Source organism: Mixophyes fleayi, chromosome 5, assembly GCF_038048845.1.
Source record: "Mixophyes fleayi isolate aMixFle1 chromosome 5, aMixFle1.hap1, whole genome shotgun sequence".
Taxonomy (NCBI): Eukaryota; Metazoa; Chordata; class Amphibia; order Anura; family Limnodynastidae; genus Mixophyes; species Mixophyes fleayi.
In genome coordinates, this window is record NC_134406.1 from 48,184,765 (window position 1) to 48,204,356 (window position 19,592).

The 19,592-nt window shown below is 42.8% G+C and overlaps 1 protein-coding gene and 1 long non-coding RNA gene across 11 annotated transcripts in view; one reads left to right on the forward strand and one right to left on the reverse strand.

Moving 5' to 3' along the window:
• Positions 1-1,909: 1,909 nt before the first annotated feature.
• The window catches only part of KMT2C (lysine methyltransferase 2C), a 183,614-nt gene continuing 165,931 nt past the window's right edge, over positions 1,910-19,592 (forward strand). For 6 of the 10 annotated variants that reach the window (XM_075212140.1, XM_075212145.1, XM_075212143.1 and 3 more), the window contains exon 1: positions 1,911-2,356. In XM_075212140.1, the coding sequence (XP_075068241.1) occupies positions 2,214-2,356 (143 nt within the window). In that variant the 5' untranslated portion in view covers positions 1,911-2,213. Of the gene's footprint in view, positions 2,357-17,905; positions 18,056-19,592 lie in introns of those variants that run through there. The other 4 variants (XM_075212142.1, XM_075212141.1, XM_075212149.1 and 1 more) reach the window with 2 other exon arrangements.
• Positions 2,363-3,016, reverse strand: LOC142158292 (uncharacterized). The gene is made up of 3 exons (XR_012692747.1): positions 2,789-3,016; positions 2,611-2,642; positions 2,363-2,570 (listed from the first exon to the last, which is right to left on the reverse strand). It is a non-coding gene; the product is annotated as an uncharacterized LOC142158292 (long non-coding RNA).

Consider the following 19,592-nt stretch of genomic DNA (forward strand, 5'->3'; position numbering starts at 1 on the left):
AGGCAAGTTCAGCAATAAACATGGAGCAGAAGAACAGGTGAGGAGACAGGAGGGAAGACGGCCCTGCTCATTTGAGCTTACATCCTAAGGGAGGGAAAACAGAAAGACACAAGGGGAGCCAGAAGAGGCAGAGGGGAGAGCGAGTGGAGGTGAAGGGGTTAAGTGGATGTACAGTTTGCATCACCAGTTTTTGTTTGTGTTTAAACTATTTGATTCCTGTTACAAACTGAACTATATATCTGGACTAAAGCCTGTTATTGTTGCGTTACTGTAATTTTTACTTGTAATGCTTCCGAAGTTCTCAATAAACAGTATTTGGAAGACAAAAAAGAACAGAGGTTGAAAACTGAGGTATGAGGGGCCTAAAAATGGAGATCTGAAGTGGGAGGTTAAAAACGGAGAGGGCTAAATAACAGCGAACTGTGGTTGGAGGGGGTTACAAATGAAGGGCTGAGATGGAGGCGATTAAAAGTGAAGCCATGTTGTGTGTGTATGTTAAAGATTCAGGACTTGGAGGCATGGGGTGTGTGGCAGAGTTAACACATACTTACCTACTTTCTTCAGCTCCCTTCCGGGAGCCAGCCAGTGGAGGGGGGCGTGAAGGGGCGGGGTGGCCGAAATCGCGTCATTTCGGACCCGCCCCCTGTGACGTCATGACGCAAATTGCGTCATTTGACAGCGGGGGCGGGGCCAAACGCCGCGATTCACCGGGAATCGCGGCGTTTGGGATCTAATTCTGCCCACTTCACTAGGAAGTGGGGCACTTCCTAGTGAAGTGGGCAGAATTCGGGAGATTGCCACACTCGCCCGGGAGTCCGGGAGACTCTCACAAAATGCGGGAGTCTCCCGGACATTCCGGGAGAGTTGGCAAGTATGAGTTAACAATAGAGGCATGAGGTATGTTGGGGGCTAAAAACTTAGGGCTTGTATTACTATAAACACCCTGGCCCTGAGAAATAAGGTCTGGCACTCAGATCAAGAGATTATTTTGTTTATTTTCCATTTTCAAGCCAGAGTGAAATTTACAGCAATTTGCCACTATTGGACTAAAATGTATACAACTTGTGGGGTATCTTGGGAGTTGCATTAACTTGAGTACCCAGAATGATTTTGAAAAGATATCCCATAAGCTCTACAGTACATAAATCTTTCATTTCTATCAGCATCACCCGAGAGTTGATCGAATTTAGATTTATGGGGACAGACATGCAAAAGGAGGGCATGCCCAGCGCTTTCAAAGCTGCCCCCAACCAACCAACCAACCAACCTCCCTGGCCTCCTCGAAAAACAGTTTTGAATAGTTGCGCTCACCATATCTCTCAAATGCATTTGAGTACGGAAAAATTTGCTGTTTTGGAAGGTTTAGAGGAAAGTCCCCTCAAATTGATACAGTTGCGGGTATACTCCTGCCTATAACCTATAGTATAGGTATATATGTGTCAAAATGTTGGAAATCAAGAGAAAAAAAGTAGAAATAATTCTGGGGATATGTATAACCCAACTACTGTAACTATAGTGTGGTATAAAGGTGGTGATGGTGGACACAATATCTTGGCAATGATCTATATCTGGATCTATTCTGCATGCTTAAACTGGAAATTAAAAATGTAAACTGCTCATAAATAGACTATAAGAATATAGTGAATATTGTACTACTGTACAGTATAGCCCAGGACGTATGAAGACTAGATTCCTCAGGCTGGTGATAATCACTCCCAATAACAGAAGTGCCGGGTTTCCTGTTCCCGTGACGTCACTACTCCAGCGCTCCACGTCTTCCAGGTACTGCTGCCACCCTCTGCTGTCAGTGTGAGAAGGGCGGAACTAAGCCAGTGACGTCACTCGTAGCGCGCCCACCCTCCCCCTCCAGCGAGACGCATGCGCTGTGGAGAACTGTGAGCCCGCAGGGAGGGGGAAGTGAGTCACACACAGCTTGTCGCACATACAGTGACTCGCTCGGGATTCGTGCTGACCGGACTGCTCCAGAGACAGCGGGGCGAGGCCGCGGTGTAACAGTGTGAGGAGAGGCCCCAGAGGGGGCCATCTCTCCCATACAGCCCCCTCCTCCTTTCTGGTTATCCCAAGGGGTGAGCCGGGGCCTCCACCTCTCCTCCGTCCCTCCCCGAATCCGCCCCCCAGTGTCACCCGCAACATCCACCCGACGATGCGACGGCCTGAGCACGGGGAGGATCAATGCGGCCCCCTTCCCTAGGATGTCATCCGAGGACAAGAGCCTAGAGTCCGCTTGTGAGCAGCCCGGGCCCCCGGCCCCTGCCAGCCCAGCAGCCACGGACAAAAGACCCCGGGGCCGCCCCCGGAAAGATGGAGCCTCCCCACTCCAGAGAGTCCGCAAGAAGTAAGTGCTTGTCCGTGACAACCAGCTGGTGATAAGGAGGAGGAGACCTGCTGCCTTTCTCGTCTCTTCCTCTATTTCCTACTCTGTGTCCTAATCATCTGACACTGGACGCAGTCTGTCAAAATAGGAGCCCGGCAGCACCTGTTACAGTAACACTGGAAGCGCATCATGTCTGTATCACAGGACGCACGTACTTGTGTCACACAGCACACTGCTTTCTGCCACACAGCACACTGGACGCACGTACTTGTCACACAGCACACTGCTTCTATTACACAGCACACTGCTTCTAGTACACAGCACACTGCTTTCTGCCACATAGCACACTGGACGCACGTACTTGTCACATAGCACACTGCTTCTATTACACAGTGCACTGTCCGCACACTGCTTTCTGCCACACAGCACACTGGACGCACGTACTTGTGTCACACAGCACACTGCTTCTATTACACAGTGCACTGGCCGCACACTGCTTTCTACCACCCTGGACAGTGGCTGCACACTGCTTTCTGCCGCACAGCACACTGGCCGCACTCTGCTTTCTGCCACCCTGGGCACTGGCCGCACACTGCTTTCTGCCGCACAGCACACTGGCCGCACGCTGCTTTCTGCCACCCGGGGCACTGGCCGCACACACTGCTTTCTGCCACCTGGGGCACTGGCCGCACACACTGCTTTCTGCCACCCGGGGCACTGGCCGCACACACTGCTTTCTGCCACCCTGGGCACTGGCCGCACACACTGCTTTGTCACACAGGCCGCAACCTACTTTCTGTCACACAACACAGTACTATCTGTCACACAACAAACACTGCAAGCACATTACTTAGGTACAACGGGTTGCTGTGCTTTGTCTGTTGATGTTCTGCACTGTAAGAGCTATATACTTGTATGGTTTGTCATCATAGTATACTCCATAAAACAACATGTATGCATTGGACATTTCCATTTCTTGTCATAATTATACCATAATGATATGGTGCATGTCTTCATCACCTGTCGAGGTAATGCAGACTTTTGATGTGTAGAGACCTTTACATCTGGCTGTGAACAGCTCTAGCCCAGCTGCCATGTACAAAAGACCCGGCAAGAAGAAAGTGCTTGTCTGTGACACACGACTGGGGGAGGAGGAGAGGGGACCTGTTGGCTTCCTCCAGTCTCTTCTTCCTCTTTCAATTTTTTTTCTCTGCACTAATCCTCAGATAGTAAACTCAATCTGCCAAAATAGCAGAAAAGCAACACCTGTAGCACCGTACCCTGTACGCATGTTATTTCTGTCACACAACATACTTTTTGCAATAATTTGTCACACAGGCGCTGTACGCACATCATTTCTGACACTTGGCAGGCTGTACCACACAATGGTAATATAAAACTAGAATATATAAAGCATTTTTATTTTACATCATGTCAAAATAGCTTGATACTTGTATAGATTACATTCAGTATCTTGCTATAAAACACCATACTTGCATTGGACATCTGCATTTTCTGTCAAAATCATTCCCTTTTTACATAGTACATGATTTTATCACCTGTCAAGTTATTACTCGCCCTTGGTGTGCGGAGCATTTCTAACCACTGTCAGAATAGCCATACACATGTTGATATCTTCTTCTATTCGCGTGAGATTTTTTTTTACATTTATTTTTCAGGCACTGCTGGCACATGTACAAATTGTATAAAAAGACAAGGAGCTAGATTTACTAAGCTGCGGGTTTGAAAAAGTGGGTATGTTGCCTATAGCAACCAATCAGATTCTAGCTGTCATTTTGTAGAAAGTACTAAATAAATGAAAGCTAGAATCTGATTGGTTGCTATAGGCAACATCCCCACTTTTTCAAACCCACAGCTTAGTAAATATACCCCAAGGAGTCTTAGTACTCCTGACTTTTAGTTTAGCATGTTTTTTGGTATACATTCAGTCAGTATATTAATGGTTAGCTCCTTCAGATTTTTTTTTTCTTCTGTATGTCTTCCATAATGATGTTTTGATCAACTGATATAGTCTGCTATAATGTCCCCCTCCCATCTGTAAATAATCAGCCTAGTCTTTATCTGTATGTGTTTGTGTTGTCACATTTATGCTGAAATCTTTCTTGCTTAGAGATAATTGACACAATAGCCTCATGTTAATATAACACCCCATTCTTTGGCCAAACACCTTGGACATTTGTTAACACAGGTCCCTTTGACCCCTGTGTTTATCCAGGCCAATTCTATCACACTTAACAGTCACCCCATTGTATTAGAAGAGACTATTCTGTTTGTTTTCAACACAGATCTCCTTGTACTAAGATCAGGCTGCCTAGACCCCCGTTTCTGTAACCCTCCCTTGTGCTTTAACATCCTTCACTGCACTGTAATTGCAGACGCTTTGGACAAGCGACTATTTTAAAGCTATACTTTCTGTTTTATACACCGATCAGCCACAACATTAAAACCACTGAAATGAATAACATTGATTATCTTTTTACAATGGCACCTGTCAAGGGGTGGGATATATTAGGCAGCAATTGAACAGTCAGTTCTTGAACTTGATGTGTTGGAAGCAGGAACAATGAGCAAGTGTAAGGATCTGAGCAACTTGTGGTGGCTGAATGACTGGGTCAGGGCATCTCCAAAACGGCAGGTCTTGTGGGGTGTTCCCGGTATGCAGTGGTTAGTACATACCAAAAGTGTTTCAAGGAAAGACAACTGGTGAACCAGCCACAGAATCGTGATTGCCGAAAGCTTTGATGTACATGGGGAGCAAAGGCTAGCCCTTCTGGGCCAATCCCACAGAAGATTGACTGTAGCACAAATTGCTGAAAAAGTTAATGCTAGCTATGAAAGAAAGGTGTCGGAACACACAGTGCAGTGTATCTTGCAGCATATGTGGCTGCTTAGCAGCAGAATGGTCAGTGTACATGCTAACCCCAGTCCACTGCCGAATGTGGCTACAATGGGCACGAGTGCCAGAACTGATCATGGATCGATGGAATAAGTTGGTATGGTTTGATGAATCACGTTTTCATTTACATTATGTGGATGACAGGGTGTCTCGTTTACCCGGGGAACAGATGGCACCAGGATGCACTATAGGAAGAAGACAAGCCGAGGGAGGCAGTGTGAAGCTCTGGGAAACCTTGGGTCCTGGCATTCATGTGGATATTACTTTGACACCGACCACCTACCTAAACATTGTTGCAGACCAAGTACACCCCTTCATGGCAACGGTATCCTGTGATGGTAGTGGCCTCTTTCAGCAGGATAATGCACACTGCAAAAAATTTTCATTAATGGTTTGAGGAACATGACAAAGAGCACAAGGTGTTGTGTCCAAATTCTGTGGGATATGGTAGAAAAACAGGTTCGAGCCATGGAGGACCCAATTCACAACTTACAGGACTTAACGAATCTGCTGCTAGCGTCTTGGTGCCAAATACCACAGGACACCTTCAGAGGTCTTGTGGAGTTCATCATCATCATCAGTTATTTATATAGCGCCACTAATTCTGCAGCGATGTACAGAGAACTCATTCACATCAGTCCCTGCTCCATTGGAGCTTAAAGTCTAAATTCACTAACATACAAACACATGCCTCAACAAGTTAGAGCTGTTTTGACAGTATGAGGGGGACATACACATAATTAGGCAGGTGGTTTTAATGTTGTGGCTGAGCGATGTATATATCATTAAAGAACAATTTGTCTTGTCAGACCTACATCCCTGTCGCTAATCCCATCTCACTATGATGCACAAGTACGTTCATAGACACTACACCACACATCATCAACCTACACTTTCCAATCCCATTGCCCAGGTGCTGTAATATATATTTTGACATATTGATGCATGGAACTCCTTTTAGATATTTCAGCAAAACTAGAATTGTGGGCTTAATGATTTTTTTTTATGGAAGTGTTCTGTTTTGAGGGCAGTAAATATATGTTGCAGGACTATATGTCTAATCCTTAATATATAGTGCTTGTTGACATTATATATCATGCTAATTGAGCGGTATATGTTTTTAAAAATGTGTATTGTATTGAGAAAGTGTTGTAGTCCTATACAATGTTGGGTGGTACAAATGTTCATTTACTGTTCTGCTTTAATTTATATAGCCCTTTCCTTTGTTTATTCCTAACTTGTGATTTGTGTTTTATATTTTTGTTGAGCACCTTTGCATAAAATAACAGGAATGATAAACAGCCACTCCCTATTAACAGTGTATGTTGTTTAGATACACTTGAAAGAATTAGCAACACATGATGTTGGATTCAGGTGTGTTTTGAAAATGTGCAGACATAGTAAACAATGAGTGATGGTCTAACACAATGATGGGCAACAGGCAACCCTAGAGCTGCATGCGGCCCTCCGAGCCATCACCTGCAGCCCCCAGCTACTTCCTGCTTTGTTTGTTATAGCTTGTAACACTTGTTTAAAATGTCTGGTGATAGGTTATCATAGATGTTTGTCTCTTTATTTCATTAAATGTATTGTTTTATCTTATTAGATTAAAGGTAATGTGCCGCCCTTTTAAAGGTAAGAAGAGGGCCGCACCTTGCAGCCCCCGAAGTGTTTCAGGTTGTCTATCACTGGTCTAAGAGATATTTCATACTGTAAAATATATGTTGGTGTTGGGATCAAGAGAACCAAATTTAATTAATCTGTATTTCTTTGTGCACTGTGTAATGTGAGTGGCAATATGATTGCGATAGTACTTTACGTTATCCTGTATCCTGCTTTTGTATTGAAATAAAGAATACACATGTTTTTTTGTGTCGTTCTGCAACATACTGTAGAAACTAGGATGGCGGAAATAGGGTTTAGTTTTTCATTTTATACAATGATTGGAGTTTTAAAGCAATATGGAGCAAAGTTTTGCTACTCAAGTTTTTTCATGTACTGAAAACACTGGAATAGTAGGTGGGAAGTGTGGTGTATGTAAGAGTGTGTGGGGAGGAGGAAATTACACCCCATCACCACACAGGAGAGCAAACATAATGCCCCAGCCAGCAAAAAGTGAGCACGTTATTATTCTCTAGTCTCTGTGTGAATGACAAGCAGTTCAGACATTACTTGTAAATAAATATATATATATATATATATATATATATATATATATATATATATATATATATATATAAGCCTAGCGGCGTGTGTGTGGAAAAAACTATTTTCTCAGAAAGGGCTCATCCAATTGACCTGAGATTTGGTATACTGACATTATTTGACAAAAAAAATTATAATAGTGAAGTCAGTTAACTTCCATCATCCCCCCTTCCCCCCGTGGGAGGGGTAGTAAAGGCTAAATTTACGAGTTGAGGGCTCAAACTCTTGACCGTGTGGGTATTTATTTACCAGAGCCTGTGTTTGGTCATGGACAATTGTATGTCACATTTTCACGAGTACGGAGAAGCAGTGATGTGAAAGTGCAGGTTATGAATACTGCCCTTCAAGGAAGACTGATTGAGCACAGCGATAAGGTGTTTAGCAGAAACGTATATCGAGAGGTTTTAGAACAGTAAGACGATGGAGATTAAGGATGTGGCGATGAAGGATGAGGTGATGGAGAAGAATGATGAGGTGTTGACATGTGGACAAAACCACGTTAAAAAAGGGCGCTTACGTCGGGAAGTAACGCTCTTCCCCTGAGGAGGCCTGGCCTAGCCCCAAATGCATGACAAGAACCTTTTTAACACCTTAAGTAGCTTGATTTGACTAGAATGCATGAGTATCATGCACGGGTTAACTTGTGTGTGTGTGTGTGTGTGTATATATATATATATATATATATATATATATATATATATATATATATATATATATATATATATATATATATATATATATATATATATTTTTTTTTTTTTGTTTTAGTGACTTTAGTAGTATGTAGTAGTTTTTAGAAAGTTTAAACACTTCAGTATTGAATTTTGTCCAGAAAGAATAACGCAACATCTAAGTATGTGAATTGCTCCTGCAATGACATTTTAGTTAACTCTCTGCTCCTATCAACTGAGAATGCTTCAGCTCTAAATACTGTTGTCTTTATATAGTAGCAAGTTTATGAATGAAACCATTTAATTAATAAAGTATGGTCTCCTTATATCATATGTGCGCAGATTGAACTATAAAAATGTGTAAGTACTTTTGTTTTTTTATTTGGATGAATTTGATATTTTGAGCCTGCGAGGATAATAGACCACGTAACTGTGATTGTTTAGTTTGCTAATACACAGCAGAACAATATTTTTCAATTAACACAAGATCAAATTTGTCAAACTTGTACATGTATAATTATTTAAACTCTGTGAGGCCGATTCAATTGACAGTATAACACAGCGTTAAACGATTGTAACGCTATTTTGTCATTTTGTAGCGCAATTATGTTCCCCGCAATTCAATTGCAAATGTAATGTTCCGTTTTTTCTGAAAGTAGCATATTGTTGCGGGTTTGAGCCTTATGTTAAAGTATAGGCTAAAGCTAAAGGGGCTATTCAATTGTATCTTATCCGGGTGATGTAAACTGTCAAATAGGCAGTTTTATCTCGCACCTTTCTTGGTCGGGTAAAAATTGTAACCCCCAAAAAGTAATGAAATAAAAAAAAAAGGTATGTATTAAGAATCTTAAAATTGATTGTAATTGTATTAAAAAAAACCCAAAGAACTGGAAAAAAAAGCATTATAAAGCATGTAAATATTTTTTCCAAAGATTACAAATTCACCCTATTATGTATATATGTTTATAGTAGTGTGTTTTGAGGTACTTTGGTATGAATATAACTGGAAATTACTGTAGTGTAATTACAATATAATAAAAAATGGGTAATGTAATGCAATTGAATTTTTTACTGCAAATACTCAGATTGGATGGAGTCACAAGGGAATCGCCAGAAAGTCCAGATATTTTTTTATAGCTTCAACATGGCCGCGTTAACCTATGATTCACGCACGGGGGAGGCATTTATAGTTTTGGAATTGAATTGCACTATTTAGAACTTGAAAACTGCAGAGACTTCAGAGTAAATGCAGAGCGTTTTTTGTTTTTTTTACTTTAACCACAGCGTTAAAATAATATTACCAGGTTTGTTGAATCGGCCCCTCTGAATATAATTGTGCCACATACTGCAATTATTGCATGTGTATGCAGTATAAGGGTAACTACACTTGGACCTGTGGTACATCTAGCACATCATTGATCTATATAGAAATTGAGATGTCTTTACAGTTTTCCAAAAGTTTGACAGACAATGAATACTACTTTGTTGTACTCGTGGACCAGCAAATGCTCAGGAATATCCTGTTTGCTATAGAGATCAATTATTTATTTTTTCACAATGGCCACTGCTTCTTGGACATAGGTTGAACTCAACATTTTGGACAAAACTAGTACCTCCGTGTATTGAAAGACACAGATAGTAGGCCTCTAAATAATAATAGAACAATTGCTTTCAGTCAGCTGCATAGAAAATATAAATACAGAGAATGTTTTTAGAAACTCTTCAAAAAGCAGTAGTGGTCTGTTTGGCAAAAATATCAGTATTGGGTGAAGTTCCACAAATTAATCATTTATTCCAAAGTATTAGTGACCGGGTGTCCAGCATTCCTGTTCCTGTCCAGTGACTATCTCCTTGCTGCTGCCAACAGCAGGCAAATTAAACATTAATTCAGAATAATACTTACCTGAGGTTTGATGTTGCACCTGATGCTCTCCTAACACCTGCTAGTATAGTTTTTTGTTTTTTTTTAAATAAAAGAAGTCTGCCTTGACTGGAGATAGTAGAACATCACTGCACAGTGGCAGATATTGGGGACACTTCTCACTCCTGTCAAATTGGGCTTGTTTCATAAAGACAGCGCGTTGTCTATTGACTGGCCTAACCTAGGAGAGCATCGTGGACTCCTGCCAACCTCAGGGGACCCACTGGATTAGGTGGAATGTTTTTGAATACACATATCTCTTATTGAACATTTATTGACAGCCTAAGGGTTTAGTAAAGGAGTCAGCAAGTGTTACATTTGGTTCCCAGCTCCCCAATTGCTGTACACCATATTTAATCTGAACACTGTACTGTCTTATGTATATTGGATGTGTAAAAGGCATATGTAATATGTAAAATACTCATTGCACAGTATCCAAGCTGTTTTTCTTGCTGGGAGAGATGTACAGTATATATTGGCATAGCAGAATTAATCTGTCCATTCTGGAAAGAATTGGAAAGTTTGGAACCAGTGCTTGATAGAATCCCTGTATTTTATTTTAACTGTATCCTTCTCTTGTCAACATAGGTGAGTAAATAGTTGCCTTATTTGTCTGAAAATGAGTTTTGATGGATATTTTGTATTACTTTCAAAGCCAGGGGATGTAGGTGTCATTGGGCAGCTTAGTGGTTAGCACAGCGCATGGGCCTTTGGTTTAATTCCAACCAAAGCACTATCTGTGTGGAGTTTATACGTTCTCCCATGTTTGCTTGGGTTTCCTCTCACAGTCCAAAAACATGCTAGTTGGTTAGTAGAATGTTGAAAAAAAATGGATTCTAGTGTGTGTATGTGACTGTGAGTGGTAGAGAATTTAGACTGTAAGCTTCCATGTAGCCGTGACTGATGTGAAAGATTAAGACTAAGATGAGATAGACTAAGGCTTGGTACACACTACAGAAAATTTCTCGCGATAGCGTATCGTTAACTATTTTACCAACGACTGAAAGTCCAGATCAGCATGCTGATTCCTGTGTACGCACTATACATATTTTGCCTTCATCTGTCATTATCATCGGCTGAAATGACTCTGCATACTCCATAGAGATTTATGGACACTGGCGGTTGTGAGTGCATACACACTGCAGAATTGGAACAACATTGTTCCATCGTTGAATGACATTTTTAGTCCGGTTTAAAAAAAAAATCAAATCAAGCGATACGATGTGTTTTGGAACAATAATTGTTCATTGCTGGAGCGTACACACTAATGTGATATCGGCCGAACGGTCATTTATCATGTGATTGGCTGAATAATCGGGTGAAGAACCTGTAGTGTGTACCGAGCCTAAGTATTCTCACCGCAGTACGGCATAATATGTTAGCGCTATATAAACGATCTACATAATTTCCTGCATCCAAACTACACTTTGTCAACTACATGTATATTTCTTTATTTTCATTAATAGAATGACATTTTCTAGCTGTTATGTTAAAAACTTTTGTGTGTTTCCCTAATAAGAGCAGTAAGCTTCAATGAGGCAGGGAATGTGGTGGTCAATGAGATTTGTTGTAAAGCTTTGCGTAATATGCTGGAGCTATAGAAATGAACTGTAATAATAGTTTTGTGTTTCTGCTATTTAGTGTGTTACAGCTTTGTCTTTCCAGTAATTACGTCAGGGCTGGACAAGTGTATAGCCAGGTAGCCAATACTCTGAAAACAAACAAACAAAAAAATCAACTAACTTTCTTGAGTTATTTATAGATCGGTGGATGCACATTTATCCAGGCTCCTTAACATATCCTGCTGAATTCTATAAGTGACTGCTCCTGATTCCTACATACATATTGTCCAAGTAGTAGCTTTCACTAAAGGAGTAAAAAAAATAAGCAGATGTCTGGTTGTAAAGAATCTGCTCTATATATCTATATATATATATATATATATACAATAAGCTTGGATATTGTTTGGAAACGTGCACTCTATTTTGGAAGAAGTAATTTTGTAAAGATGCCATGTTCTGCCATTCTACTGCAACAGGACATCTGTAATTCCAACCTCCTTCGCTCCCTCTCTCCCACTGCCTGCTCCTACCTGGCACACCTTTTTAACCTATCGCGCTCCTCCGGTGTAGTACCCTCCTCATTTAAACACGCTCTTATCTCTCCGATCCTCAAAAAACCCAATCTTGACCCCACCTCTGTCGCCAACTACCGCCCCATCTCACTTCTCCCCTACGCCTCCAAACTTCTTGAGCGGATAGTTTGCTGTCGCCTCACCAGATATCTCTCGGACAATTCCCTCCTTGACCCTCTCCAATCTGGATACCGTTCCCTCCACTCCACTGAAACTGCCCTGGCCAAAGGTACCAACGACCTCCTTTCAGCCAAATCTAAGGGTCACTTCTCCTTACTCATCCTCCCTGACCTCTCCGCGGCCTTTGACACTGTGGACCATCCCCTCCTTCTGCAAACTCTTCTCTCTCTCGGCCTCTCCGGTTCTGTCCATGCCTGGTTCTGCTCCTACCTCGCTAACCGCACCTTCTCTGTCTCCATGTCTGGCTCTTCCTCCACCCCCTCCCCACTCCCAGTAGGCGTCCTCCAGGGCTCTGTCCTCGGCCCTTTACTCTTTTTGCTATACACTTCCTCCCTTGGTGTGCTCATCTCCTCCTTTGGTCTTCAGTATCACCTGTATGCTGACGACATTCAACTCTACATCTCTTCTCCTGATCTCTCTTCCTCCCTTATCTCTCGCGTATCCGACTGCCTCTCTGCCATCTTCTCCTGGATGTCCTCCAGCTTTCTCAAAATTAACATCTCCAAAACTGAATTCATTGTCTTTCCTCCCCCCAAACTCCCCTCCCACCACAACCTCTCTATCGTTGTTAACAACACCACCATCTCCTCTGTTACTCCGTTGCCTGGGTGTCACCCTTGACTCCTCTCTCTCTTTTGCCCCCCATGTCCAATCCCTTGCCCAAGCCTGTAGACTCCAACTTCGCAACATAGCCCGCATCCGACCCTTCCTCTCACAAGACGCCACCAAAACCATCATCCATGTACTCTCTCATGCACCCCTCTCTGCCTTGCCCTACACTGGCTCCCCATCCCCTACAGAATCCTCTTCAAACTCCTTACCACCACTTACAAAGCTCTCTCCCAGTCTACTGCCCCCTACATCTCCGACCTCCTCACCATTCACACTCCTGCCCGATCCCTGCGCTCTGCCACTGACCGTCGCCTCTCTTCCACTCTCATTACCACTTCCCACTCCAGAATCCAAGACTTCTCCCGAGCTGCCCCCCTACACTGGAATGACCTCCCTCGCCCCATCCGTCTCGCTCCCAAGCTGTGCTCCTTCAAACGAGCACTTAAAACTCACCTGTTCCTTAAAGCCTACCAATCATCCACCTAACCCCTCACCTACTCTGCTCGCTCTTCCCCCTCTCCCCTGGTATCACCGCTCCCTCTTGTCTGTTTCGTCCACCCTCCCTTAGGATGTAAGCTCGTTTGAGCAGGGCACTTCTTCCCTCGTGTCTCCACACCTGTTCTTCTGCTCCGTCCTTACTCCATTTGTCTGTCCCGTAGTTTCTGAAGCACTTGTACTTTGTGTTTACTGTTCTGTACTGTTTAACCCTGTATGGTTTACTGTTTGTACTATGTACGGCGCTGCCGACACCTTGTGGCGCCTAACAAATAAATGATGATAATAATAATAATAATAATTCTTATCAGGGTCTGCAGTGTTAAGCTGGGTACACACTGCAGAATTTTCCACCAACTTTTTATGCTGATCGATTTTACATGCGATCGATGGTCCGATCGCTCGGTCCATAGACTGCATACACACTAGCCTTGTTTAGGACGATAAAGGGAAGAGCGGACGTCCCTTTAGCGACTTTTTACAGCTATGTTGTCGTGAGCAATGTAATTACGTACTCACTGTTGTGGATCGGTCGGAAACTTATACACACTACACAATAGAAACGAGATTAGAACGTAAATATTTAATGGTGCGACCAACCAAATGAGGCGACAATCGTCCACTTGGGCAGACTTTCGTTCGACCATCGTGTTGCAACACACACTAACCCGACTTTTGAACGAGCGGTCGTATGTCGGCTGATTGAGACGATTATTGGACGAAAACCGTGTAGTGTGTACCTAGCTTTACTCTGTTACTCTGCCCTTACAATCAGTCAGTCAAATCTAGGAGCCTGGGAATTTGCACATAGGTTGATCAATAAAAAGTATTCCAAAATGTTAGGCAATACCTGGCTTCTGCGACTGTTAAATACTCTTTGGATCATGGTAGCTTTTTGTTGGTACATTTGTTCTGTGTTTTTATTTTTCCATTAATTTGGTATGTATAGCATAAGGTGTATATGTACTAGGAGCACAAAATTGAGTGATGAATAATGAGTGCATAACTTTTCAAGAACTAAACAAAATTTCCTACTTTTACTTCTTGCTTTCCTGCCTTGTGAAGCAATCATCGTCGTCATCAAAATGTATTTATATATAGCGCCAGCAAATTCTGTAGCGCTTTACAGTTGGAGAAAAAAAACACAGTAATAAAATTCTGGGTAATAGACAGAGAGGGAAGAAGGCCCTGCAAGCGTACAATCTATGGGGCAATATTTGTATACCAAAGAATAAATGACATTTTCTTTTGCTTCAGCTAAGTTTAGAGCTTCACAATTTTCTTGACAAAGCCAGTATATTTAAGCAGCTTAACATTTTACACTAAATGGGCTAGTGTGGAGGAGTTAATGAAAGATTACACACGGGATGTTGGATTTTGTTATGCTGCAAATCCTGCTGTGTGCTGCTGTCTGTTTAATTCTTTGTGCAGTGGCGGATCCAGGGGGGGGGGGGCAATTGGGGCAATCGCCCCCCATAGCAGGGGCTTTCTGCCGGCGGCTGCACAGTATGTGCAGGTCTGCTCGGCAGTGACAGGCAGGGACAATGTGCTGCCCGTCCGCTCTGATTGTGTTTAAAACGCAGTCAGAGATGCCGGACTGCACACTGTCCCTGCCTGTCACTGCTGAGCGGAACTGCACATACTGTGCAGCCGCCGGCAGCCTCAGAAGTCAGAAAGGGGGCGGGGCCTAAATCGCCCCTGGTGAAAGGTGCAGTCTCAGCTGTGAGGCAGCTCTGCCTCTGCCTTCACAATGACGTTCTTTTACAGTATCTGAAAGCAAAAGTCCTTGCATTGCTTCATGGGATTTCACATTGTCTTAATTAAATGATGTAGTTTCCAAGATGCATTACAGTCCAGTGTAACTGTGTTCTGTACATTTGTGAATACTGAAGCCTTTGAGAGAAGGTGTGATCTGATATTATTAAATGTGCTCTAACCCACTTTGTTCAGTCCAGTTCACCAATCATGTAAGCATTAATTGCCACATCGCTTTTCTATTTGGGGCACATTGTGCTGCTTAAATTAACTCCCAATTTAATTAATCTGGACATATTTATGTAATTTATGTTAAAGATAGTGTCACATAAATATTTTGAAGTCTAACACTTTTCCAGGGAAGAAGAAAATAAAACAAAATGCTTGCAAGGCCCTTGTAATTCATACAGTACCGCTGAACTCTGTAACACCATGCATGCAGCGAAATCCTTTGGTGCTAACACTTTTTTAATTTTACATATTTAAAGGTCAAGTCCAATTTTACCAAAAACTCTCAATATCACCGCTCTATTAATATAATTGTGCAGGAAGAATTATTTAGCCGTCTTTAACACTTTACTATTTACATCACAGTTAAGCCTCCCTAACAGCTTCCTCCTCTCAATGCTGATGTTGGTTGTCATTAATAACTGTAGAAAGAGCGTGCAGTTTGAATGTCTGTGCCCCTGTTTCGCAGCATCATGTAATTTTATTTCAATACTATTGCTTTTAATTAGCTGAAACAGGTCATTTTTGATTTTTACCATATTAATATATTGGGGTAAAGGTTTCAATTTGAAACGACAATTTCTTTACATGCAAAACTTTCCTGTAAAGAGATTGCCGTTTTAAATCTGCCCTGCAAAGTCGACGAATGTCGGCGACTTGCAGAATGTGCAGATTGATACATTTACCCCCTGGAGTTGTTAATATTTATATTTTTGATGAAATATTGCTCATTCATTAAAGTACAATAACTGTTATTGATGGTTCCCATTCACATTGTACACAATTTCATTTTTTTACCTCAATTTTTTTTTTAATTCGATTTGTACATGATTCAAAGATTAACTATTAGTGCTGCTGTATAACCTGCGCTGCTATGTAAAACAATTTATTTTAGCAAATAAGGTACTTGAAACTGAATAATTTTTGCTCTTTTAGCTATGAAAATTAGAATTATGGTTGAGATTATTCAACACCCCTTCTGTGTAGTATAGTGTTGGCTAACCTGTGACACTCCAGGTGTTGGGAAACTACAAGTCCCAGCATGCTTTGCCTATATATAGCCGCTTATTACTGAAGAGTATGCTGGGACTTGTAGTTTCACAAACACCTGGAGTGTCACAAGTTGGCCAACACTGGTGTAGTATGATGAAAAGCCCATTGCAATCAATGCGTTTGCAACTGAAGTGGAAGTTTGGTGATCTGTATTTGTATCGAATTATTAATTTGCATATTTAAAGACAAATGTTTAAAAATGGCATTAAACCAATTAGCACTTATCCTGCTCATGAAGCTGTGCCTTAGGGCTGTTTGTTTATATTATTTAAAAGCTACGATAGTGTCTGCGCCATTGTTTGGGGACCCCATAAAGAAGCATGTATAGAGTTGACAATCAGGTCACCGATAAACCATTATGGGATCCATCCTCTGTTTTGTGCATCTTATTCCTTGAGCCACCAGCATGGTCACACTATAATGTGTGTAGCATTCACACTGCATGAGGTAGTAACCCGGGCTGTCCCCAGTTGTGTACAGCATTGTGTTACGTGTCATTGAAGAGTTCCGGGAGAGCTGTAGCTGAGGCTGGGTGCTGTGAAGCTGGCGGTGTGTGCAGTCACTGCCAGCTGTAGCTGGGTGCTGTATGTGGGTGCTGTGAGGCTGGCGGTGTGTGCAGTCACTGCCAGCTGTAGATGGGGCTGGGTGCTGTGAGGCTGGCGGTGTGTGCAGTCACTGCCAGCTGTAGCTGGGTGCTGTATGTGGGTGCTGTGAGGCTGGCGGTGTGTGTGCAGTCACTGCCAGCTGTAGCTGGGTGCTGTATGTGGGTGCTGTGAGGCTGGCGGTGTGTGCAGTCACTGCCAGCTGTAGCTGGGTGCTGTATGTGGGTGCTGTGAGGCTGGCGGTGTGTGCAGTCACTGCCAGCTGTAGCTGGGTGCTGTATGTGGGTGCTGTGAGGCTGGCGGTGTGTGCAGTCACTGCCAGCTGTAGATGGGGCTGGGTGCTGTGAGGCTGGCGGTGTGTGCAGTCACTGCCAGCTGTAGCTGGGTGCTGTATGTGGGTGCTGTGAGGCTGGCGGTGTGTGCAGTCACTGCCAGCTGTAGCTGGGTGCTGTGAGGCTGGCGGTGTGTGCAGTCACTGCCAGCTGTAGCTGGGTGCTGTGAGGCTGGCGGTGTGTGCAGTCACTGCCAGCTGTAGCTGGGTGCTGTATGTGGGTGCTGTGAGGCTGGCGGTGTGTGCAGTCACTGCCAGCTGTAGCTGGGTGCTGTATGTGGGTGCTGTGAGGCTGGCGGTGTGTGCAGTCACTGCCAGCTGTAGCTGGGTGCTGTATGTGGGTGCTGTGAGGCTGGCGGTGTGTGCAGTCACTGCCAGCTGTGCGCTGCGATCCGGGACGGGATTTAGCTGTAGCTCGTGCCGGATCTACTTCCTCTGTGCTGGGGGTGGGGCTGCGGTCCTGTGTGTCGGAGGGATCTGTAGTGCTGCATGTGAGCGGCGGGGCAGGGTACGGGACAGCTCCGGGACTCGCCGCCAGTGTCTCCGATACAGAAGTGAAGCTCAGCGGGAAGTGACTGTGCCGGTCCCTGACATGTGAGGAGAGCCTGACACTGAGGTGAGCGCTGCCACGTACCTGTAGTGTGTCACTCCGCGGCCAGCTGACACTGACAGCCGGGGGTGATGTCACTGGGGCTTAACCCCTCACGTCCTGCGGCTCTGTCACATTAGTCCCGTTACATGGCTGCTCTGATGTATGTCAGCATCTCCTTCAGTTTTCTTTTCATTCACTTCTGATACCTACAACTACAGCTGCACAAGTTGTTCTCTCCTGCAGCCGTGCTGGTAACATCCCGACACTTCTCCTATCTATCCTGTATCATAGCTTTTGTTTCTGGTTATGGCATAACTTTACAAAGTGTGTCTGACTGGACTAGATTGTGATGGCTCAAGTATTGTATTCTTTACCGATTTGTCTTTCAAGTAAATGTCAGTGTGCCATTTCTTTCAGACACATTCATAAGTATTTTAATTTTCCCATTATTTAACATGCCATATTCTTATAGTAATAAGAATAGCTTAAGTATAGCTTTTACATTTTGACTGTAACAGTGTAATATATGCAAATCCTTGAATATGTCTGGTGTCCCAGCAAAGTGACGTGGAATGTTGGTATTTTTATGGTCAGTCTTAGATTAGCTAGTTTTCAGTTGAAAATGGCAAACAATTGAAGTAAATCAACAGGAGTGTTTGGGGAATAGAGCTGAGTAATGCAAACCTTATGTTTTAACAAAGTCTTTCCAAAATGCTTGTTAAACTATGTTACTGGAAATCGCTCCCATTTGAACCTTTTAATGTGGCTTTAATGCCATTTCTCACAGTTAACTTTAACAGAAACTGCCCTGAAGTCTACTGTTTTCACTTGGCTGATTTATCTTATTGCAGCCTTGGTTGTATTTAGTTTATACATCAGTGGGACTTGCTTATGCATATGGCTGTGCAGCAGGGTCTACCATTTGTCAGTGGAGAAATTAGTGGTGGCTGGAAATTACTGATTGTACTGAATGTAAATCTTTTTCTGTACTTTGCAACATGTAGTATAACCATACTGGCAAGGGAAGCAGTGAACTGATGAAAAACATACTTGTGGCTGGATCATTTATAAATTACTTATTATATTAATTTATTTCAATTAGTGGTGCAGTGCACCAATGTATATCATTGCACATATACTAATTTTTGTATTAGAAATGTGTTTATTTCTGATGCAGTAAGCATATGTTGGAGGAAATGTATTTTTGTAAGAAAAAAGAAATCCCATACTATTGTGGCCTTTTAATTTGTAAGTGACCAAGACCTTTTTTAGCCTAAATGCACAGCAGGGGGTCTTTAGAATTCTATCCTGTTTGTTGGAGAGATGGGATACCTAACAGCAGGTAATTTGGGAAAAGTTTGTTAAGTTTAAATTGCATTGAAAGCCATGTTTAGAGAAGATATTACATCCTGATGCTAATCATTGAATGTAAGATCTCAGACTTTGTGGTGCCAGGTAGGAAAGTGGGTTGGTTTACCCCCTGCCAACATGTGCCATATTATACTATCTGTACTTATGTATGATCACTAGTGTTTAATGGTCCTTGTAAGGACCCCTTGAG